General features: G+C 53.8%; 2 gene segments (V, D, J or C); both read left to right on the top strand.

Annotated features, from left to right (window-relative positions):
* The first annotated feature begins 2,143 nt into the window (after positions 1–2,143).
* Positions 2,144–8,310, top strand: LOC113890845. The segment is given in 6 exon segments: positions 2,144–2,306; positions 2,559–2,639; positions 6,657–7,046; positions 7,456–7,473; positions 7,635–7,741; positions 8,068–8,310. Coding segments are annotated over 6 exon segments (780 nt in total).
* A 3,663-nt stretch (positions 8,311–11,973) lies between these two features.
* Positions 11,974–17,352, top strand: LOC113891086. The segment is given in 5 exon segments: positions 11,974–12,236; positions 15,499–15,888; positions 16,565–16,582; positions 16,737–16,843; positions 17,118–17,352. Coding segments are annotated over 5 exon segments (711 nt in total).
* The last annotated feature ends 433 nt before the right edge of the window (positions 17,353–17,785 follow it).

Here is a 17,785-nt window from a genome sequence, read left to right as displayed (position 1 = left end):
GTACACATCCATTAAATTATCTTGGAATCAATGAATGAATCAGTGAGTTCACCCACAGTGACCCAGTTCAAGAGCAGATATCACCCTAAGGCCTGCCTGAAACAGACAGCGACCCTCCCCCTCCCAATCCCGCAGCACACAGCCTTCTTTATGGCAACACATGCGTGCATTCTAACATGGGTCTCTCATATACAACCACGTGCATATACACATATGTCTCTGTATATGTGTGCATGTGAATAGCCATCCGCTTGCTAAGCACATATCATTGCAATGTTTGCTATTAACCTCCAAGAAAATAAAGATATACAAGTCACAGTCCTCAAGAATCTTCCCTGTTCACTAGGGGATAATTCATGGATAGAAAGAGTTAATATACAAACAATGCGAGTTACTATAATGCAGGCAGAGGCTAGCACTCAGTTTCTGACTGGGACCATCAGGGGAGAGTCTGGGAGGGTGGCAGACTCTTCACAGGAAGAGTTGGTCTCAGTTATCCAAGTGGGAGAGAGGTCATGAGAATCAGGCGTATGAATGAGACAGGAAGGTACAGGGTCAGGGACCTTGCACTCAGCATTCAGGTCCTTGCACTCAGCTGGCTTCGAGGTTCAGAGATGACAGTCATAAGTCTGTAAAGGCAGATTGGGGCTTCCCGCTTGGACAGTGGACTCTATCCTTGTCGCAGCATGAGGCGGGCATAGAGTAGACACGCACTAAACATCTATTGGAGAAAGCAATGGCACCCCACTCCAGTACTCTTGCCTGGAGAATCCCATGGATGGAGGAGCCTGGTGGGCTGTAGTCCATGGGGTCACTGAGGGTTGGACACGACTGAGTGACTTCACTTTCACTTTTCACTTTCATGCATTGGAGAAGGAAATGGCAACCCACTCCAGTGTTCTTGCCTGGAGAATCCCAGGGACAGGGGAGCCTCGTGGGCTGCCATCTATGGGGTCACACAGAGTCAGACATGACTGAAACGACTTAGCAGCAAACATCTGTGCACTAGTGAAGGGAAAGGAGTTGGAGGGCAAGTGCAGAGCTGTGAGTCCTCCTGACCTGAGCTGACATCACCTGCTCTGTGGATGGTCCTCCCACCCACCTCTCTATAAATGCCAGTCTGCACCTGAGCACAGAGAGTCCCAGAGGGGAGCCCTGATGACATAGGAGAGCTCCTCAGGGTGGCATCTGTTCCAGGAGGGGCCTCTCTGCCCCCTCCCCCATCACTAGCACCCTGCCCTTCCCCAAGCCCCTCCCCACTCTCAGTGTACCCTGAGTCTGTCTCCTCTCACCCCACTCAATCAGACCAGCCTCTGCCACCTGCACTTCCTGCCTCTGCCACGCAGTTGGAGGAGGGGCACCAGAGGAGAGGACATTTTTGTATCACAGTGTAACATTGTGGGGACTGGGGGGTGGGCACAATGATTCAGTTAGAGGAAGTACTTTTACAAAAAGCCCTGCCTCAGAAAATAGACCCATGCAGCTCATCAGGAACCTAGCCCCGAGCTTAAGATGGGGAGAGTGACTGGAAGAAGTCCCTGGAGCAGGTCCCTCTGTGGTCTCACAGGGACCTGGACTCTGATCACCTCTGCCTCTCCCTGCTCCACACTCAGCTTCCAAGGAACACGAAGAATCAAGCCATCAGAGTGGGATCTTCACAAAACTTGATCTTGGACAAAGTACTTGCAGTTGTGTTATTTGTTAAGCACTCACAACAACCTCCTGGTGAAGATATTAACCCATTTTTCAGATGGAAAAACTAAGGCCAGAGAGGTTACAGGTCACAGAAATAGTAGGAGGCAGGGTCTAGCCTGAAACACTTCCCAGTCCAGCAAAACCTCCACCCCTAGTGCCTCTTCCAATTTCACAATCATGTCAGCCCCCACGTCAAGCTCATTCTCTGCAAAATTGGGGGTGACCTCATGTCCAGACCACTTCTCCACTAGTTCTGGAGGCAGATCCGGAGAAAGAAGCCAGGGAGGAGAAGGAGGGTGGCCCCAGACTGTTCCAGGGGAGGAGGGGAAGAGGGAGGAATTCTTGCCAGCCCCTTCCCACTGTGCTCCTATGAGGAGCGGCACTTCGGGCCAGGGACCAGGCTCACTGTGCTAGGTAAGAATGCTTCTCCAGGGGGAGGGAGGGTGGAATGCCCAGACTAGATGATTCCCCCAAACCCTGGCTTTGGGGGAGTGGGAGCTGGAGCCTCCCCGGCTGCTCGCCGAGAAGGCAAAGTTTGCGCCTGGGTCCCCAGGGCTGTGTGAACGCCGCGCAGCTGTACTTTGGAGCTGGTTCCAAGCTGACTGTGCTGGGTAAGGAGGGCAGTTGGAGTCCCTAAGCGTTCCCTCGGGTGGGATGCAGAAAGGCAGGCAGCTGCCATCTCCCTTCGGGGCTGCGCTCAGGGTCGGTGGGGACCTGGGCTGAGTCTGGGCATCAGAGAAGGGCAGCGCTGGTTTTTGTCCTGGGTCCCCGGGCTGTGAGCCAAAGCACTCAGTACTTCGGCGCGGGCACCCGGCTGTCGGTGCTAGGTGAGCGGGGACGCCCCCGGGGACCCGGGGGATGAGCGGCGGGTTTTTGCGCGGGGCTGGGGGGCCGTGACTCAGAGACGCTGTACTTCGGGCCGGGCACGCGGCTCCAGGTGCTAGGTGAGTGCGGGCGGCGCGCCTCGATTTTTTGTGGGGCGCCCCGGCATCGCCCTGACCTCTGGGGCCGGCAGCGGGCTGACCGCGGTGGGTGAGTGTCCGTGCGCTGGCCGCGGGCGGCGGGGTCAGGGCGGGTCGGATCCGGGCGCTTGGTCCTCTCCCTGGCTGGTGCCGGGCTCTGGGACCCGGAGGGCGAGCAGCTGTGCTCTGAGGGGTTTGCTTGCGGGACTGGGACTCTGTGAGCCAGTGAGCGGTATTTTGGCGCCGGCACCAGGCTCACGGTCACAGGTGAGATCTGAACGCCTCCCTGCCTTCTCTTCGCGGCCCCTCTTGTCCCCGGAGATGGGTGGGGTGGGCTGGAGCGTGTGGCCACGTTGTCCACCTGTGGAGTCAGCTCTACAAGGGATGAGGGGCCATGATTGGGGTTCTCATAGTCCTGGAACAGAGAGGTAGGGCAAGGGGGGCTTTAGTCTTTTTGTTTTTTCCCTGAGATATTAGGGACCTTGTGAACCATGGCGAAAAAGAGAATTTATTAGGACTCTGAGAGCTGCTTGATTGGAGAAAAAGACTGAGGAGGGCGATCTGGGCTGAGAGGAGAGTAGAAGTGGGTGTAGCAGCTGCAAAGGGGAAAATGAGCTGGGGGTGCGGGGCAGGAACAGGCAGGATTGCGGCCAGGAGGGTGAGCCCCCTGCAGAGCTGGCTCCAGGCAGGAAGAGATGCAAGCTTCCACTGAATCGGCCAGGAGGAAAAGGATGATGGAGGAAAGTGGAACAGAGACTTGAAAGAGACAGACAAACACGAGGCAGTGAGGGAAAGAATTCAAACACGTGAGGGTTCGTTGATTTACTGTTTGGAAGTTTGGATTTAAATTTAGGTTTCGAACCTCTTCCTCTCTTCTTAAGTCCAGACCCCTGCCGGCCAGGCTGTGTGTACAGCACACTCGGGCTGAGTGGGAACCTGGGCTACTGGGGGCATTTACTCATCATATGGAGCCGCCTCACCGCACCCCCGCCAGCCTGAAATTCCCCTCCTCACACCAGGTCTTCTAGGTTAAACAGCCAGATGGTGCAGGACACACAATCAAATAGACATATTTTCCTGCTGAGACCAGGAACATTCCCAAGGGGATCTTAGCGCTGGAAAGGGATCTTCAGTGTCTCTTGGTGATGGAAGCACTGAGCTTCCAGAGGGGAACGACCCCTCAATACTGATGTGTTTACTGGATGATATGGTAACAGCAAGTGTCTGTAGTTAGACTGGTTTGGTTGGAGCCAGTGGGACTCCGTTCGAGGTGTTTGTTCCCAGTGACAGCTGGGTTCCTGTGATCAGCCGGGATGGAGAAGAGCAGGAGACCTCAGAACAGGTACACCTGGGTCCCAAGCCCTGGTCCTTTAATGATCTGATGACCTTGGGCAAGTGAATCTGTGGGAAACTTCCCTTGGATTGAAAATCATCAACAAGACCTACTGCTAACACTGCTCTGAGGCTTACAGGAGTAGCTGTGTGGGGAGTATCTTAGAGTATCTAGCAGACCTGTTGTAATTCAAGGGTCTCCCCCCGACCCTCCCCTAGGCAGTCACTGGGGCAGCAGGGGAACCCAGTGCCAATGGAGGGGCAGGATTAGCATGGGAAAGAAGCCTGGCTATATGTAAGAAGTGAGCTGGGAGCAGGACAGGTAAACTTCAGAGTTCTGTCTGAGGCTGTCCAGCCCGCATCCAAGCACACACCACCAAAGCTCACCAGGACACACACAGGTGCACCCACATGGGTGAGCCCACCCACGGGGACTCACCAACAGGGAGGGGAAACTGACTTACCCCTCATCGTGGGGCCATGTAGTCAGTGCTTCAACGTGTATGGAAGGTCCTGCTTCCTTCTGTGCAGCACATCAACATCACAGGGGGCATCGCACATGGCTCAAAAATGTGTCTAATTTTCCCAGTAAGTGCTGAGTGTTTGCTGGGTGAGGGGGTCAGAGGAGTCAATTCTGTAAGGCCCCTGGAGGGCTGGTAGAACCCCAGAGGCAGGGACTCTGCAGGAGGGTGAAGAACCAGGCCGAGCGGCGCAGAAAGCCTGATGGAGCCAGTGCAACAAGGCAGGACATTTCCATTTCAGCTCCGGTCCGCCAGGAAAGTCCTCGGGACAGAGGGACAGTCACAAGGTGGGAAGTGCAGCACAGGGCCACCGGCCTGATGGAAGGCAGAGAGTGAAGTGAAGCGAAGTCGCTCAGTCGTGTCTGACTCTTTGGAACCCCATGGACTATAGCCCACCAGGCTCCTCTGTCCATGGGATTCTCCAGGCAAGAATAGTGGAGTGGGTTGCCATTTCCTTCTCCAGGGGGTCTCCCTGATCAACGGATCGAACCCAGATCTCCTGCACTGCAGGCAGATTCTTTACTGAATGAGTACCAAAGAAGCCCAGAGCTACCTCAAAACGAACACCTAAGACTTTGTTTAAAAAGTTATTTAGAATTTCACAGTGGTGACACCAGCACATTATATCAAGCAGGGGGGCCTTCTAAGTGTGGGGTCCTGTGTGACTACACAGTTCACACTCCCACGAAGCCAGCTCTGAGGTTAAGTCACGTCCATGGAAATAGCAAGTGTCAGAACTTTTTGTTTTAATCTTCCAGGCTAAACTACATCTCTTTAGAATGAGATGTCTTCCATTTAACAGAATTTCTCAGAAACAAACAAAAACAAATCAATACAAAGCAAAGAACAGGATACAATAAAGGTTTAGAGGGTCCAGAAGCAATAAGATAGTCAGATGAGAAGTCCTCAGGGGCTTTAACTGGAATGCCTTCACCTGGGACCCTCCGGGATGCCACACACCAGAGGCTTAGCTGGATCAAGATTGCTCTGATGACCTCAGATGCATACTTAGGAAGCTAGCCAGTAGGGAAAAGTAGAACATATGGAATCAAAGGGGCAAAGAAAGTTGAAGATGCCTGAATTTAAAACAAGGTGAGACAGCAATTTCTCTGAGCTGAGGCAACTCAGAGGTACCTGGAGGCAGAGGAATGGCTAGGTTGACCTGAAGCACTGGAAACAAAGAAAACCTCCCATTCTGATGAGTATGCCCTAAGACAAATGCTGACTTCACATGAGTATGCAAAAATATAGTATCAGTACATTGCCATCTGAAAAAATAAAAAACATCCATCAAATAACTTCCTTATCCCCAAGTCATCTTACTGGTCAGCCCCTCAGGCTCACTCCCAGCAGAGGGCAGGGCTTTCGGCATCCATGGATCAGGTCATGTCCACCCCCGCTCCAGACAGTCAGTGTTGACTTCTCCCTTCACAAGCAGGAAAAATGATGCAGAGACATCCAGAGACTACTATCTAAAGCCACTTCCAAGCTTCAATTCTATTATTCATGTTCCATCCAGTGCTCTATTTAAATAACTACCATATATTATGGTGAGAAGCAGAGAAATAAACTTCCCATGTTGAATAACAAAACAATAACATAAGAGAAGAGAATTTGCTCAGAGGTTGGATCATGCCATTTGTAAGGCCATCTTTGGGGCTGGAGACACAGGAGACAGGCCTGTGGCAGGGTGAGGACGGGCACAGGCAGGCAGAGGGAGGCTGAGCACACAGGCGTGGGGTGGTGACTCCCAAACAGGCAGGCCATACTGCTTGCGTGCACCCTCAGTCACTCAGTTGTGTCCGACTCTTTTGCGACCCCATGGACTGTAGCCCGCCAGGCTCCTCTATCCATGGGATTTCCCAGGCAAGAACACTGGAGTGGCTTGCCATTTCCTTCTCCAGGGGATCTTCCCAACCCAGGGATCGAACCCACGTTTCCTGAATTGGCAGGTGGATTCCCTCTGAGCCACCGGGGTAGCCATATTGCTACATGATTTTATTTTAGGATGACCCTGTGGCCCCCTTCCCTTCCTTCTCACACTCATGTACTCATACACGAAAACAGAGACACACTCACACACACAGCCCCTACCACGCCCAGCCAGCTCTCAGGCCAGTCCTGGCCCCCACCCCTGTCCTTCCAGATGATCTGAGCCGGGTCCACCCGCCCAAGGTGGCTGTGTTCGAACCCTCGGAAGCAGAGATCTCCCGGACCCAGAAGGCCACGCTCGTGTGCCTGGCCACAGGCTTCTACCCCGACCACGTGGAGCTGACCTGGTGGGTGAACAGGAAGCAGGTCACAACTGGGGTCAGCACGGACCCTGAGCCCTATAAGGAGGACCCTGCACGGGATGACTCCAGATACTGTCTGAGCAGCCGGCTGAGGGTGACCGCGGCCTTCTGGCACAACCCCCGCAACCACTTCCGATGCCAAGTCCAGTTCCACGGGCTCACAGACCAGGACCAGTGGGAGGAGCAGGACAGGGCCAAGCCAGTCACCCAGAACATCAGCGCCGAGGCCTGGGGCAGAGCAGGTGAGCCAGCTGGGAGGGAGTCAGAGCCGACGGAGGACAGATCAGGGAGAGGAGCGGGAAGGCAGAATGAAGAGTGGGGGGAGCCCAGCAAGAGGGGGGACAGGGCACCTCTTGGGGTGAACTCCTCCCCCAGATCCAGATCCTCAACCCAGCTCATCTATGCTGGCGGGTCCCCTCCCTGCCCACCTGCACAGCTCAGGGTCCCAGTGGTGGGTCTCCATCCCCTCCAGTGCTGCCTCCTTCCATGACTCTGAGGATGCTGTGGCCACATTGGCACAGACAGCGCTGGGACTCTGATCAGAGGCTGCTCTGAGCCTGGGGGTCAGTGCTGACTAAGACTGATTTAGTTTTGAATCGGGTTTAGAAGATGCAGTCTCTCATCCATTTCCCTCCCCCTTTTTTCTTTCAGACTGTGGTGTCACCTCTGGTGAGTAGCCCTCTGCTTCTTTGTCTCCATCTCTATGGTCATTGCTCTGGAACCAGAGACAGAGAAGCCATGGACACTGGTTGCGGGGGAGGGTGTAAAGCGGGTGGAGGCCAGAGATACCTGCTCACAGTTACCTACCTGCTCTCCCTTCCTGCCAACAGCATCTTATCAGCAAGGCGTCCTGTCTGCCACCCTCCTCTATGAGATCCTGCTGGGGAAGGCCACCCTGTACGCTGTGCTGGTCAGCGCCCTGGTGCTAATGGCCATGGTAAGGAGAGGGCCAGGATGGGGCAGGCAGGTTGGAGAGGACACTTGAAATGCAACAACACAGACCTAGGAATGTAGAGACCCCACCAGGACCAGAGGTGGGCAGAGAGGAAGAAGGGGTTCACCCACATGCCTCAGAAGACCCCTTGCACCTCTGTGATCAAGTGGAAGAGCCGTGCTGGGCGGGAGAAACTGGGGTCACCAGAAAACCCAATGGCTGGATGTTGGGAGGAGACCTGCTATTTGTCTTGTCAGTGGGACACCCGGCTTCCTCTCGGTCCCCAGCACTCCTGGCTCCTTGTAACCCTCACACTTTCTCTTCCTCAGGTCAAGAGAAAAGAGTCCTGAAGCCAGCTTCCGGCCTGTTACTGCCCTGATGGGAATTCTGCTTTTCCCGTTCCTACCCAGTGCTTCTGAAGAGCTGCCCTCATCTCTGGACTCAGCCCAGCGTCCACGGCCATGTGAGGGTGCCCCAAACTCTCAGGACCAGGATCTCCCTAACCCAGGGCAGACCCTAGGGGGACTGAACTTCTGAACCAATAAAAATGGCCTGTTCTGGCTTGACTCTGCCTTGTGAGTATCTAGATATCTCTTCTGTCCATCTCTGAAGTCCCATGTGACTCCAGTCAGGGCACAAACTGGAGCTCTTCAAGGAGAGTCCCCTGCTGTCCTCTCAGGTAGGAGGTGTCACATGCTCCTCCTTGTCAGGGAAACTTAAGGACGTGTGAAAGGGGGTGACTGGTGAAGAGAGAGGCTTCCTCTGGAGAAGTCTAGAGAAATGGCAATGTTGCCTCTAGGAACTTGCTGTCCTACCTGGACAAAGGTGCTCTGAGGAAGAGCTGAACCACACAGGTGTGCCCACTGCCAAGTGGTCATGACCCCAGAGTGCTCATTTCAGCTCTCTAACCAGGAGCATTACTAGGCTTCCTTCACCACCAAAGAGTGTTACCAGCTGGAAAGAAGAAACATCACTGACTTGGAAATCCCTTCTCAGTAGCAGATGTGTCTCCAGGTTAAGTTACAAAGCTAGTTATAAATTTCACTCAAGTGAATTACGTAGACGTGAAAATGTCCCCGATCACTCCTGTGCTGTCACTCGGTCGTGTTTGACTCCTTGTGACCCCATGGACTGTAGCCTGCCAGTCTCCTCTGTCCATTGTAATTCCCAGGCAAGAATATTGGAGTAGGGTGCTATTTCCTACTCCCGAGGGTATTCCCAACCCAGGGATCGAACCCTCGTCTCTCACGTCTCCTGCATTGGGAGGTGGATTCTTTACCACTGTGCCACCGGGGAGCCCTGCAGGATACCTGGGAGGAAGCCACCTGCGAGGATAGAAAATAAAGCACCTAAAAACAAGGGTCAGCCCTCTTGCTAGTTCTAGAAATCCTTCCAAAGCTCTTTATTGTCACACAGTCACTATGGTGATGCAATCCAATGTCCTCAGGATGGTATAAAAGACCCACCATTGTCCTCCGCCTCTTTGTCCCCACTCACCCTCACTCCAGTACCCCTGAGCCTTCTGAACCACTGGCTCTCAGGCAATCCTGCACTCCTGTGCCTGGAACGACACCTACACAAACTCCCACTCATCCTTACAGACTCAGCAGTGACATCTTCCCCAGCTAGCACCCTTCTCTGGAGCATCCTTGCCCCTTACTCCATGAGACTGAATGAAATGCCCTCTGTGTTTTTCTGTCACAGTGCCCCGTGCCCACTTCCTTCCTGCTACTAACCTCACTTGATGGAAACTACCCCTTTTGTTGTCTGACACCCCCACTTGAAGGGCACCTTAAGGACCAAGGAGTATTTTATTACAGTATCTTTAGGATGTAGCATAGTATCTTGGTTCAGTGTACGCACCCAATAAATCATCTTTAAAGAAATGAATAAATCAGAGAGCTCACCCGAAGTGACCCAATTCAGGAGCAGATATCACCTTCAGGCCTTCCTGCAACAGACAGTGACCGCCCCCTGCCCCCACCCCAGGCCTGCAGCACACAGCCTCTCAATCTATTGCATGCATGCATGCATTCTAGCACAAGTGTTTGCATATATAGCAACAAGCATGCATACATATTTGTCAGCATGTGTGTATCAGCAGAGTAGACTACATATTGAGTACATGTCATTGCAATGCTTTTCATTAACATTCAGGAAAATGAAGATTACTGAGCCACAGCCCCCAAGAAGTTTCCCTATTCTTTAGGGGGATAATTCATGAGTACAAATGCTTAACATACAGCAGCAATGTCTACACTTCACACTTGAACAGCAGCAATGTGAGTTGTGTACTGAAACGCAGGCAGAGGCTAGCACTCAGTTTCTGACTGGGACCATCAGGGGAGAGTCTAAGAAGGTAGCCAGCTCTTCACAGGAAGAGTTGGTCTCAGTTATCCATGTGGGAGAGAGTTCATGAGAGCCAGAGGTACGAATGGGATAGGAAAGTACAGGGTCAGGGACTTCTGGTCCTTGCACTCAGCGGGCTGTGAGGTTCAGAGATGACAGTCATAAATCTGTAAAGGCAGGTTGGGGCTTCCCGCTTGGACAGTGGACTCTATCCTTGTCGAAGCATGAGGCGGGCATATAATAGACGCGCACTAAACATCTGTGCACTAGTGAAGGGAGAGGAGTTGGGCCCCATCCAGGAAGCCAAGGGCAAGTGCAGAGCTGTGAGTCCTCCTGCCCTGAGCTGACATCACCTGCTCTGTGGATGGTCCTCCCACCCACCTCTCTATAAATGCCAGTCTGCACCTGAGCACAGAGAGTCCCAGAGGGGAGCCCTGATGACATAGGAGAGCTCCTCAGGGTGGCATCTGTTCCAGGAGGGGCCTCTCTGCCCCCTCCCCCACCACTAGCACCCTGCCCTTCCCCAAGCCCCTCCCCACTCTCAGTGTACCGAGTCTGTCTCCTCTCACCCCACTCAATCCTCTGCCACCTGCACTTCCTGCCTCTGCCCAGTAGTTGGAGGAGGGGCACCAGAGGAGAGGACATTTTTGTATCACAGTATAACATTGTGGGACTTCGGGGGGGGCCACGATGATTCAGTTAGAGGAAGTGCTTTTACAAAAAGCCCTGCCTCAGAAAACAGATCCACGCAACCCACTCAGAACCTAGCTCCCAGTTTAACATGGGGAGAGTGGCTGGGAGAAGTCCCTGGAGCCCGTCCCTCTGTGGTCTTGCAGGGACCTGGACTCTGATCACCTCTGCCTCTCCCTGCTCCACACTCAGCTTCCAAGGAACACGAAGAATCAAGCTGTTAGAGTGGGATCAAGAACCAGTGCTTTCCATAAAACTTGCTTTTTGAGAAAGTGCTTGTCGCTCAGTCACTAAGTCATGTCCGACTCTTTGCGACCCCATGTATGGCAGCATGCCAAGCTTCCCGAGTTTGCTCAGACTTACGTCCACTGACTCAGCGATGCCTTCCAAGCATCTCCTTCTCTGTTACCCTTTTCTCCTCCTGCCCTCAATCTTTCCCAGAATCAGGGTCTTTTCCCATGAGTTGTCTCTGCATCAGATGTCCAAGGTATTGGAGCCTCAGCTTCAGCATCAGTCCTTGCAATGAATATTCAGGATTGATTTCCTTTAGGATTGACTGGTTTAATCTCCTTGCTGTCCAAGGGACTCTCAAGAGTCTTCTCTGGTAGCACAGTTTGAAAGCATCGCAGGTGTAAAATTCATTAAGCACAACAATCCTACGGGAAAGATATTATCCCATTTTTCAGATGGAGAAACTAAGGCCAGGGAGGTTACAGGTTACAAAAGTAGTAAGAGGCAAGGTCTAGCCTGAAACACTTCCCAGTCCAGCAAAACCTCCACCCCTAGTGCCTCTTCCAATTTCACAACCATGTCAGGCCCCAAGTCAAGCTCATTCTCTGCAAAATTGGGGGTGACCTCATGTCCAGACCACTTCTCCACTAGTTCTGGAGGCAGATCGGGAGAGAGAAGCCAGGGAAGAGAAGGAGGGTGGCCCCACAGTGTTCCAGGGGAGGAGGGGAAGAGAGAGGAATTCTTGGCAGCCCCTTCCCACTGTGCTCCTATGGGGAGCTGCACTTCGGGCCAGGGACCAGGCTCATTGTGCTAGGTAAGAATGCTTCTCCAGGGGGAGAGAGGGTGGAATGCCCAGACTAGATGATCCCATGAACTCTAGCTTTTGGAGAGTGGATGCCTTACCCTGTCCCTGCTGCATTCAGGAAGGCAAAGTTTGCGCCTGGGTCCCCAGGGCTGTGTGAACACCCAGCCCCTGTACTTTGGAGCTGGTTCCAAGCTGACTGTGCTGGGTAAGGAGGGCAGCTGGGGTCTCTGAGTGTTCCCTCCGGTGGGATGCAGAAAGGCCGGAGGCTGCCCATCTACCTTCGGGGCTGCTCTCAGGGTTCGTGGGGACCTGGGCTGAGTCCGGGCTATCCGGAGAGGGTAGCGCTAGTTTTTGTCCTGAGCCTCCGGGCTGTGAGCAACAACCCTCTGTATTTTGGAGGGGGCACTCGGCTGTTGGTACTAGGTAAGTGGGGGTGCTCTGGGGCGCTAGGAGAGAAGTGGGGCGATCAGATGTCAGTAGGGTCGCTGGACCGATATTTTTGTGCTGAGCCCTGAGGCTGTGAGCACAGACACGCAGTACTTCGGCGCGGGCACCCGGCTGACGGTGCTAGGTGAGCCGGGAAGCCGCCAGAGACCCCGGGGGATGCGCGGCGGGTTTTTGCGCGAGGCTGGGGGGCCGTGACTCAGATCCAGTACTTCGGGCCGGGCACGCGGCTCCTGGTGCTAGGTGAGTGCGGGCGGCGCGCCTCGATTTTTGTGGGGCGCCCCGAGGCTGTGCTTTGCAGGCGCCGCCCTGACCTTCGGGGCCGGCAGCTGGCTGACGGTGGTGGTTGAGTGTCCGCCGGCTGGACGCGGGCGGCGGGCGGGACGGGAGGCGGCGGGGTCAGGGCGGGTTGGATCCGGGCACTTGGTCCCCTCCCTGCCCTGGAGCTGAGCGCTGGGACAGGGGAAGCGAGCGGGAGCCTCTGGAAGCTGCGGGGGGGTTTGAGTGCGGGGCTCTTCTTCCGTGTTCCTATGAGCAGTATTTCGGCCCAGGCACCAAGCTCACGGTCTTAGGTGAGATCTGGACTTCCCTCCTTTCGGCGCAGCCCCTTGCTTCCCCGGAGATGGGTGGGCTGCGCTGGGGCTGGGGCGCCTGGCCAGTTATGCCTCTGGGGGGTCCGCTCTGCAAGGGAGGCGGGGAGTATTGGGTAGGCGGTACTGGGGAGGGGTACTCTAGTCCGGGAACGCGGACAGAGGGCAAGGGGGGCTTCAGTCCCTTTTTTCCTGGGGTATTTGGGGACCGGGCGAGCAATGGAGAGAGGATTAATTAGGACTCTGAGACTGGCTTGATTGGAGAAAAAGACTGAGGAGGGCAATCCGGGCTGGGGGAAGGGTAGGAGCCGGTGTAGCTGCTGCAAAGGGGAAAATGAGATGGGGAGAGGTGAGGCAGGATGAGCTCAGGATGCTGGGCCCACTGCAGAGCCCAGCTCCTGGGAGGTGGAGATGCAGGCTTCTGCTGAAGGGAGAACCAAGATGACCAGCAGGAGTGGAGAAGAGACATGAAAGAGACAGACCCACCGGAGATAGTGAGGGAAAGAATCAAGACAAGTGGGGTTTGTCGATTTACTGTTTGAAAGTTTGGATTTAAATTTAGGTTTCGAACCTCTTCCTTTCTACCTAAGTCCAGACCCCTGCTGGCCAGGCTGTGTGTATAGCACACACGGGCTGGGTGGGAACCTGGGCCACTGGGGGCATTTACTCACCAAATGGAGCCCCCTCACCGCCCCCCAGCCTGAAGTCTCCCTCCTCACACCAGGTCGTCTAGGTTAAACAGCCGGATGGTGCAGGACATACATTCAAATAGACATATTTTTTTCTTCTGAGGCTGGGAACATTCCCAAGGGATCTTAGTGCTGGAAAGGGATCTTCAGTGTCTCTTGGTGATGGAAGCACTGAGCTTCCAGAGGGGAACAACCCCTCAATACTGGTGTCTTTACTGGATGATACGGTAACAGCAAGCGTGTCTGTAGTTAGACTCATTAGGTGGGATCCAGTGGGGCTCCATTCGAAGTGTTTGTTCCCAGTGACAGCTGGGTTCCTGTGATCAGCCAGGGTGGAGAAGAGCAGGAGACTTCAGAACAGGTACATCAGGGTCCCAAAGCCCTGGTCCTTTAATGAGCCAGTGACCTTGTGGGAGTGAATATGTGTGCATAAGTCACACACCCAGGAAGCCAGCCCTGAAGTCAAATTGTTGTTGTCATCATTGTTCAGTCGCTAAGTTGTATCAGACTCTTTTTCGACCCCATGGACTGTAGCCCCCACCTCCACCCCCCATCCAGGCTCCTCTGTCCATGAAATTTCCCAGGCAAGAATACTGGAGTGGGTTGCCATTTCCTTCTTCAGGGAATCTTCCTGACCCAGGGATAGAACTGGTATTTCCTGCGGCTCCTGCTTTGCAGGCAGATTCTTTCCCACTGAGCCACCGGGGAAGCCCATCCATGGAAATGTGGTGTCACAGGAACTTTTTTTTTTTTTTTTCATTTCTTTCAGCCTAAACTAGATCTCTTTAGATTGAGACGTCGTCCCTTTAACAGAATTGCTCAGAAACAAACAAAAAAATCCGTATAATGCAAAGAGCAAGATGAAATGTATGTCGAGAGGGTCCAGAGACAATAAGCCAGTCAGATGAGAGGGTCACAGGGGCTTTAACTGGAATGCCTTCACCTGGGGCCCTCCGGGATGCCACATTCTAGAGGCTTAGTTGGATCAAGACAACTGGGAGCAGAAGTTGCTTGATGATCTCAGATGCATATTTAGGAAGCTTGCTGGTAGGGAAAAACAGAAGATGTGGAATCAAAGGGGCAAAGGAGGTTGAAGATGCTTGAATTTGTGATCTGTCCGAGCTGAGGCAACTCGGGGTACCTGGAGGCAGAGGAATGGCTAGGATGACCTGGTGAGACATCAGAAAGAAAAAAGCCTCCTATTCTCATGAGTACATCCTGAGACAAAAGGCTGTCTTCATGTGAGTGCACAAAAATATGTCATCTGTATGTTGTCATTTGAAGAAAAAGCCTCAGCCCCATAATGAGCCCCTTACACTCAAATCCCCTCTACTCCTCAGCCCCCCAGGCTCACATATAACTAACCCAGCTGATGGCAGAGGCTTCCTGCATCCTTATGTCAGGCCATCTCCACCCCTATTCTGGACAGTCAATGTTGGGATGCTTCCTTCACAAGCAAGAAAAATGATGCAGAGACATTCAGGGGTTGTCTAAAGACATGTTGGTGGGCAAAGTCACTGTCAAGCTTTGACTTCTATTATTCTGGTTCCAATCCAGCTCTCTATTTAAATAACTAATACAAATTATGATGAGAAAAAAAAAGACAGGTAAGTTTTTCTTGTTGAATAAGAAATCAAATAACATGAAAGAAGAAAAATTGCTCAGATGTCAGGCAGTGCCATTTGTAAGGCCACCTTAGGGGGCTAGAGACAGACGAGACAGACTTGTCGTAGGGTGAGTACAAGGGACAGGCAGGCAGAGGGAGAACAAGAACACAGGAGTGGGGTGGTGACTCCCCAACAAACAGGACATACTGCTACCTGATTTTATTGTAGGATAACCCTGAGCCTCCCTTCCCTGCCTTCTCATACTCATATACTCACAAACACACACACACACACAGCCCCTACCACACCCAGCCAGCTCTCAGGCCGGTCCTGGCCCCCACCCCTGTCCTTCCAGATGATCTGAGCCGCGTCCACCCGCCCAAGGTGGCTGTGTTCGAACCCTCGGAAGCAGAGATCTCCCGGACCCAGAAGGCCACGCTCGTGTGCCTGGCCACGGGCTTCTACCCTGACCACGTGGAGCTGACCTGGTGGGTGAACAGGAAGCAGGTCACGACTGGGGTCAGCACGGACCCTGAGCCCTATAAGGAGGACCCCGCGAGGGATGACTCCAGATACTGTCTGAGCAGCCGGCTGAGGGTGACCGCGGCCTTCTGGCACAACCCCCGCAACCACTTCCGATGCCAAGTCCAGTTCCACGGGCTCACAGACCAGGACCAGTGGGAGGAGCAGAACAGGACCAAGCCCATCACCCAGAACATCAGCGCCGAGGCCTGGGGCAGAGCAGGTGAGCCAGCTGGGAGGGAGTCAGAGCTGACAGAGGAGAGATCCAGGGACAGGACAGGGAAGGCTGCACACAGAGTGAAGGGGTGGCGGGGGGGAGCCCAGCAAGAGGGTGGACAGGGCACCTCCTCAGGCGAACTCCTCCCCCAGATCCAGATCCTCAGCCCAGCTCAGCTGTGCTGGTGGGTCCCCTCCCTGCCCGCCTGCACAGCTCAGGGTCCCAGTGGTGGGTGCCCATCCCCTCCAGTGCTGCCTCCTTCCATGACCCTGAGGATGCTGTGGCCACATTGGCACAGGCAGTGCTGGGACTTCAGAGGCTGCTCTGAGCCTGGGGGTCAGTGCTGACTAAAAGCTAGCTTAGTAGGTCTTTTTCATTTATTTGTTTTGTTTTAAGCATCTCAAAATACCACGTATTTATTCTTGCATAGTTTTAATGTATCAGGAATCTGGGCATAGCTTAGCTGGCTCATTTATCTCAAGATTCTACAATCAGATGTCAGCCAAAGCTGGAGTCTTATCTGAAGGCTCAGCTGGGGCAGGATCCACTCCCAAGTTCACGTGGTTGTTGCCGAGATTTAGCATCTTGCCAGCTATTGGACTGAGGAAGGCTGGCTTAGCTTTGAATCTGCTTTAGAAGATGCAGGCTCTCATCCACTTCCCTCCCCCTTTCTCTCTTTCAGACTGTGGCGTCACCTCCGGTAAGTAGCCCTCTGCTTCTTTGTCTCCATCTCCATGGTCATTGCTCTGGAACCAGAGACAGAGAAGCCATGGACACTGGTTGAGGGGTAGAGGGGGAGGAGGCCAGAGATACCTGCTCACAGGTACCTACCTGTTCTCCCTTCCTGCCAACAGCGTCTTATCAGCAAGGGGTCCTGTCTGCCACCCTGCTCTATGAGATCCTGCTGGGGAAGGCCACCCTGTACGCTGTGCTGGTCAGCGCCCTGGTGCTGATGGCCATGGTAAGGAGGGGGCAGGATGAAGAGGGTGATGAAAGGAAAGCGTGGAGCATCATGCAGGGGAGCTGAGGGGTATCGGAACTGTGTCCTGACATCTCCGTGGAGTCACAGTGGGGCTGCAGACTGGGGAGAAAGTACAGAGATCATCGCAGACAGAACGCGGCTTTGAAGGATGGGGAGAACCCTCCCAAAAATCAGACCCCAGAATCAGCATCCTCTGACCCAGTCCTACTGTTCCATGGCCCCTGGCATCCTGACGACGTCCTCTCTTCCTCAGGTTAAGAAAAAGGATTCCTGAGACCAGCTCCAAAAGTGCATCCCGAGTCATTCTTTATCGTGGCCCTGGATTCTCCTTAACATCTTTCCAGTCTGTGTTCCTCAAGAGTTTCTCTCTCTCTCTCATCTCCTTCCTTTACGGATGTCTGCCCCTTCTCTGAGCTTCCCTGCAGGTGGAGTGCCGCACCCCAAACCTGAAATTGACTGAATCAATAAAAGTGTCGTGATGGGCTTGATTGTGTCCAGGAGTGTCTGTGGTATCCTGCCCTTCATTGATCTACCTCTGATTTGGGGAAATCACCACCCCTCAGGCTCGGTAAAGAATCTGCCTGCAGTACAGGAGACCCAGGTTCAATCTCTGGGTCGGGAAGATCCCCTGGAGAAGGGAATGGCAAGCCACTCCAGTATTCTTGCCTGGAGAATCCCAAGGACAGAGAAGCCTGGTGGGCTACACGGTCCATAGGGTCACAAAGAGTCGGACATGACTGAGTGACTCACACACGCGCACGCGAGCGCTCGCGAGCGCGCACACACACACACACACACACAGGCATATGGAGTGATAGATCCTCCCCTCTGACCAGTGCCGCTTCCTCTTGTTCATCCTCATGGGATGCTGTGGTCTACATCCAGGCACTCTGGGCCCCCATGGGTAGGGCTAGTCTGAAG

The sequence above is a fragment of the Bos indicus x Bos taurus genome, chromosome 4 (assembly GCF_003369695.1).
Source record: "Bos indicus x Bos taurus breed Angus x Brahman F1 hybrid chromosome 4, Bos_hybrid_MaternalHap_v2.0, whole genome shotgun sequence".
Lineage (NCBI taxonomy): Eukaryota > Metazoa > Chordata > Mammalia > Artiodactyla > Bovidae > Bos > Bos indicus x Bos taurus.
The sequence above is the reverse complement of the archived record's forward strand: the minus strand, read 5'-3'. Positions and strand labels throughout refer to the sequence as shown.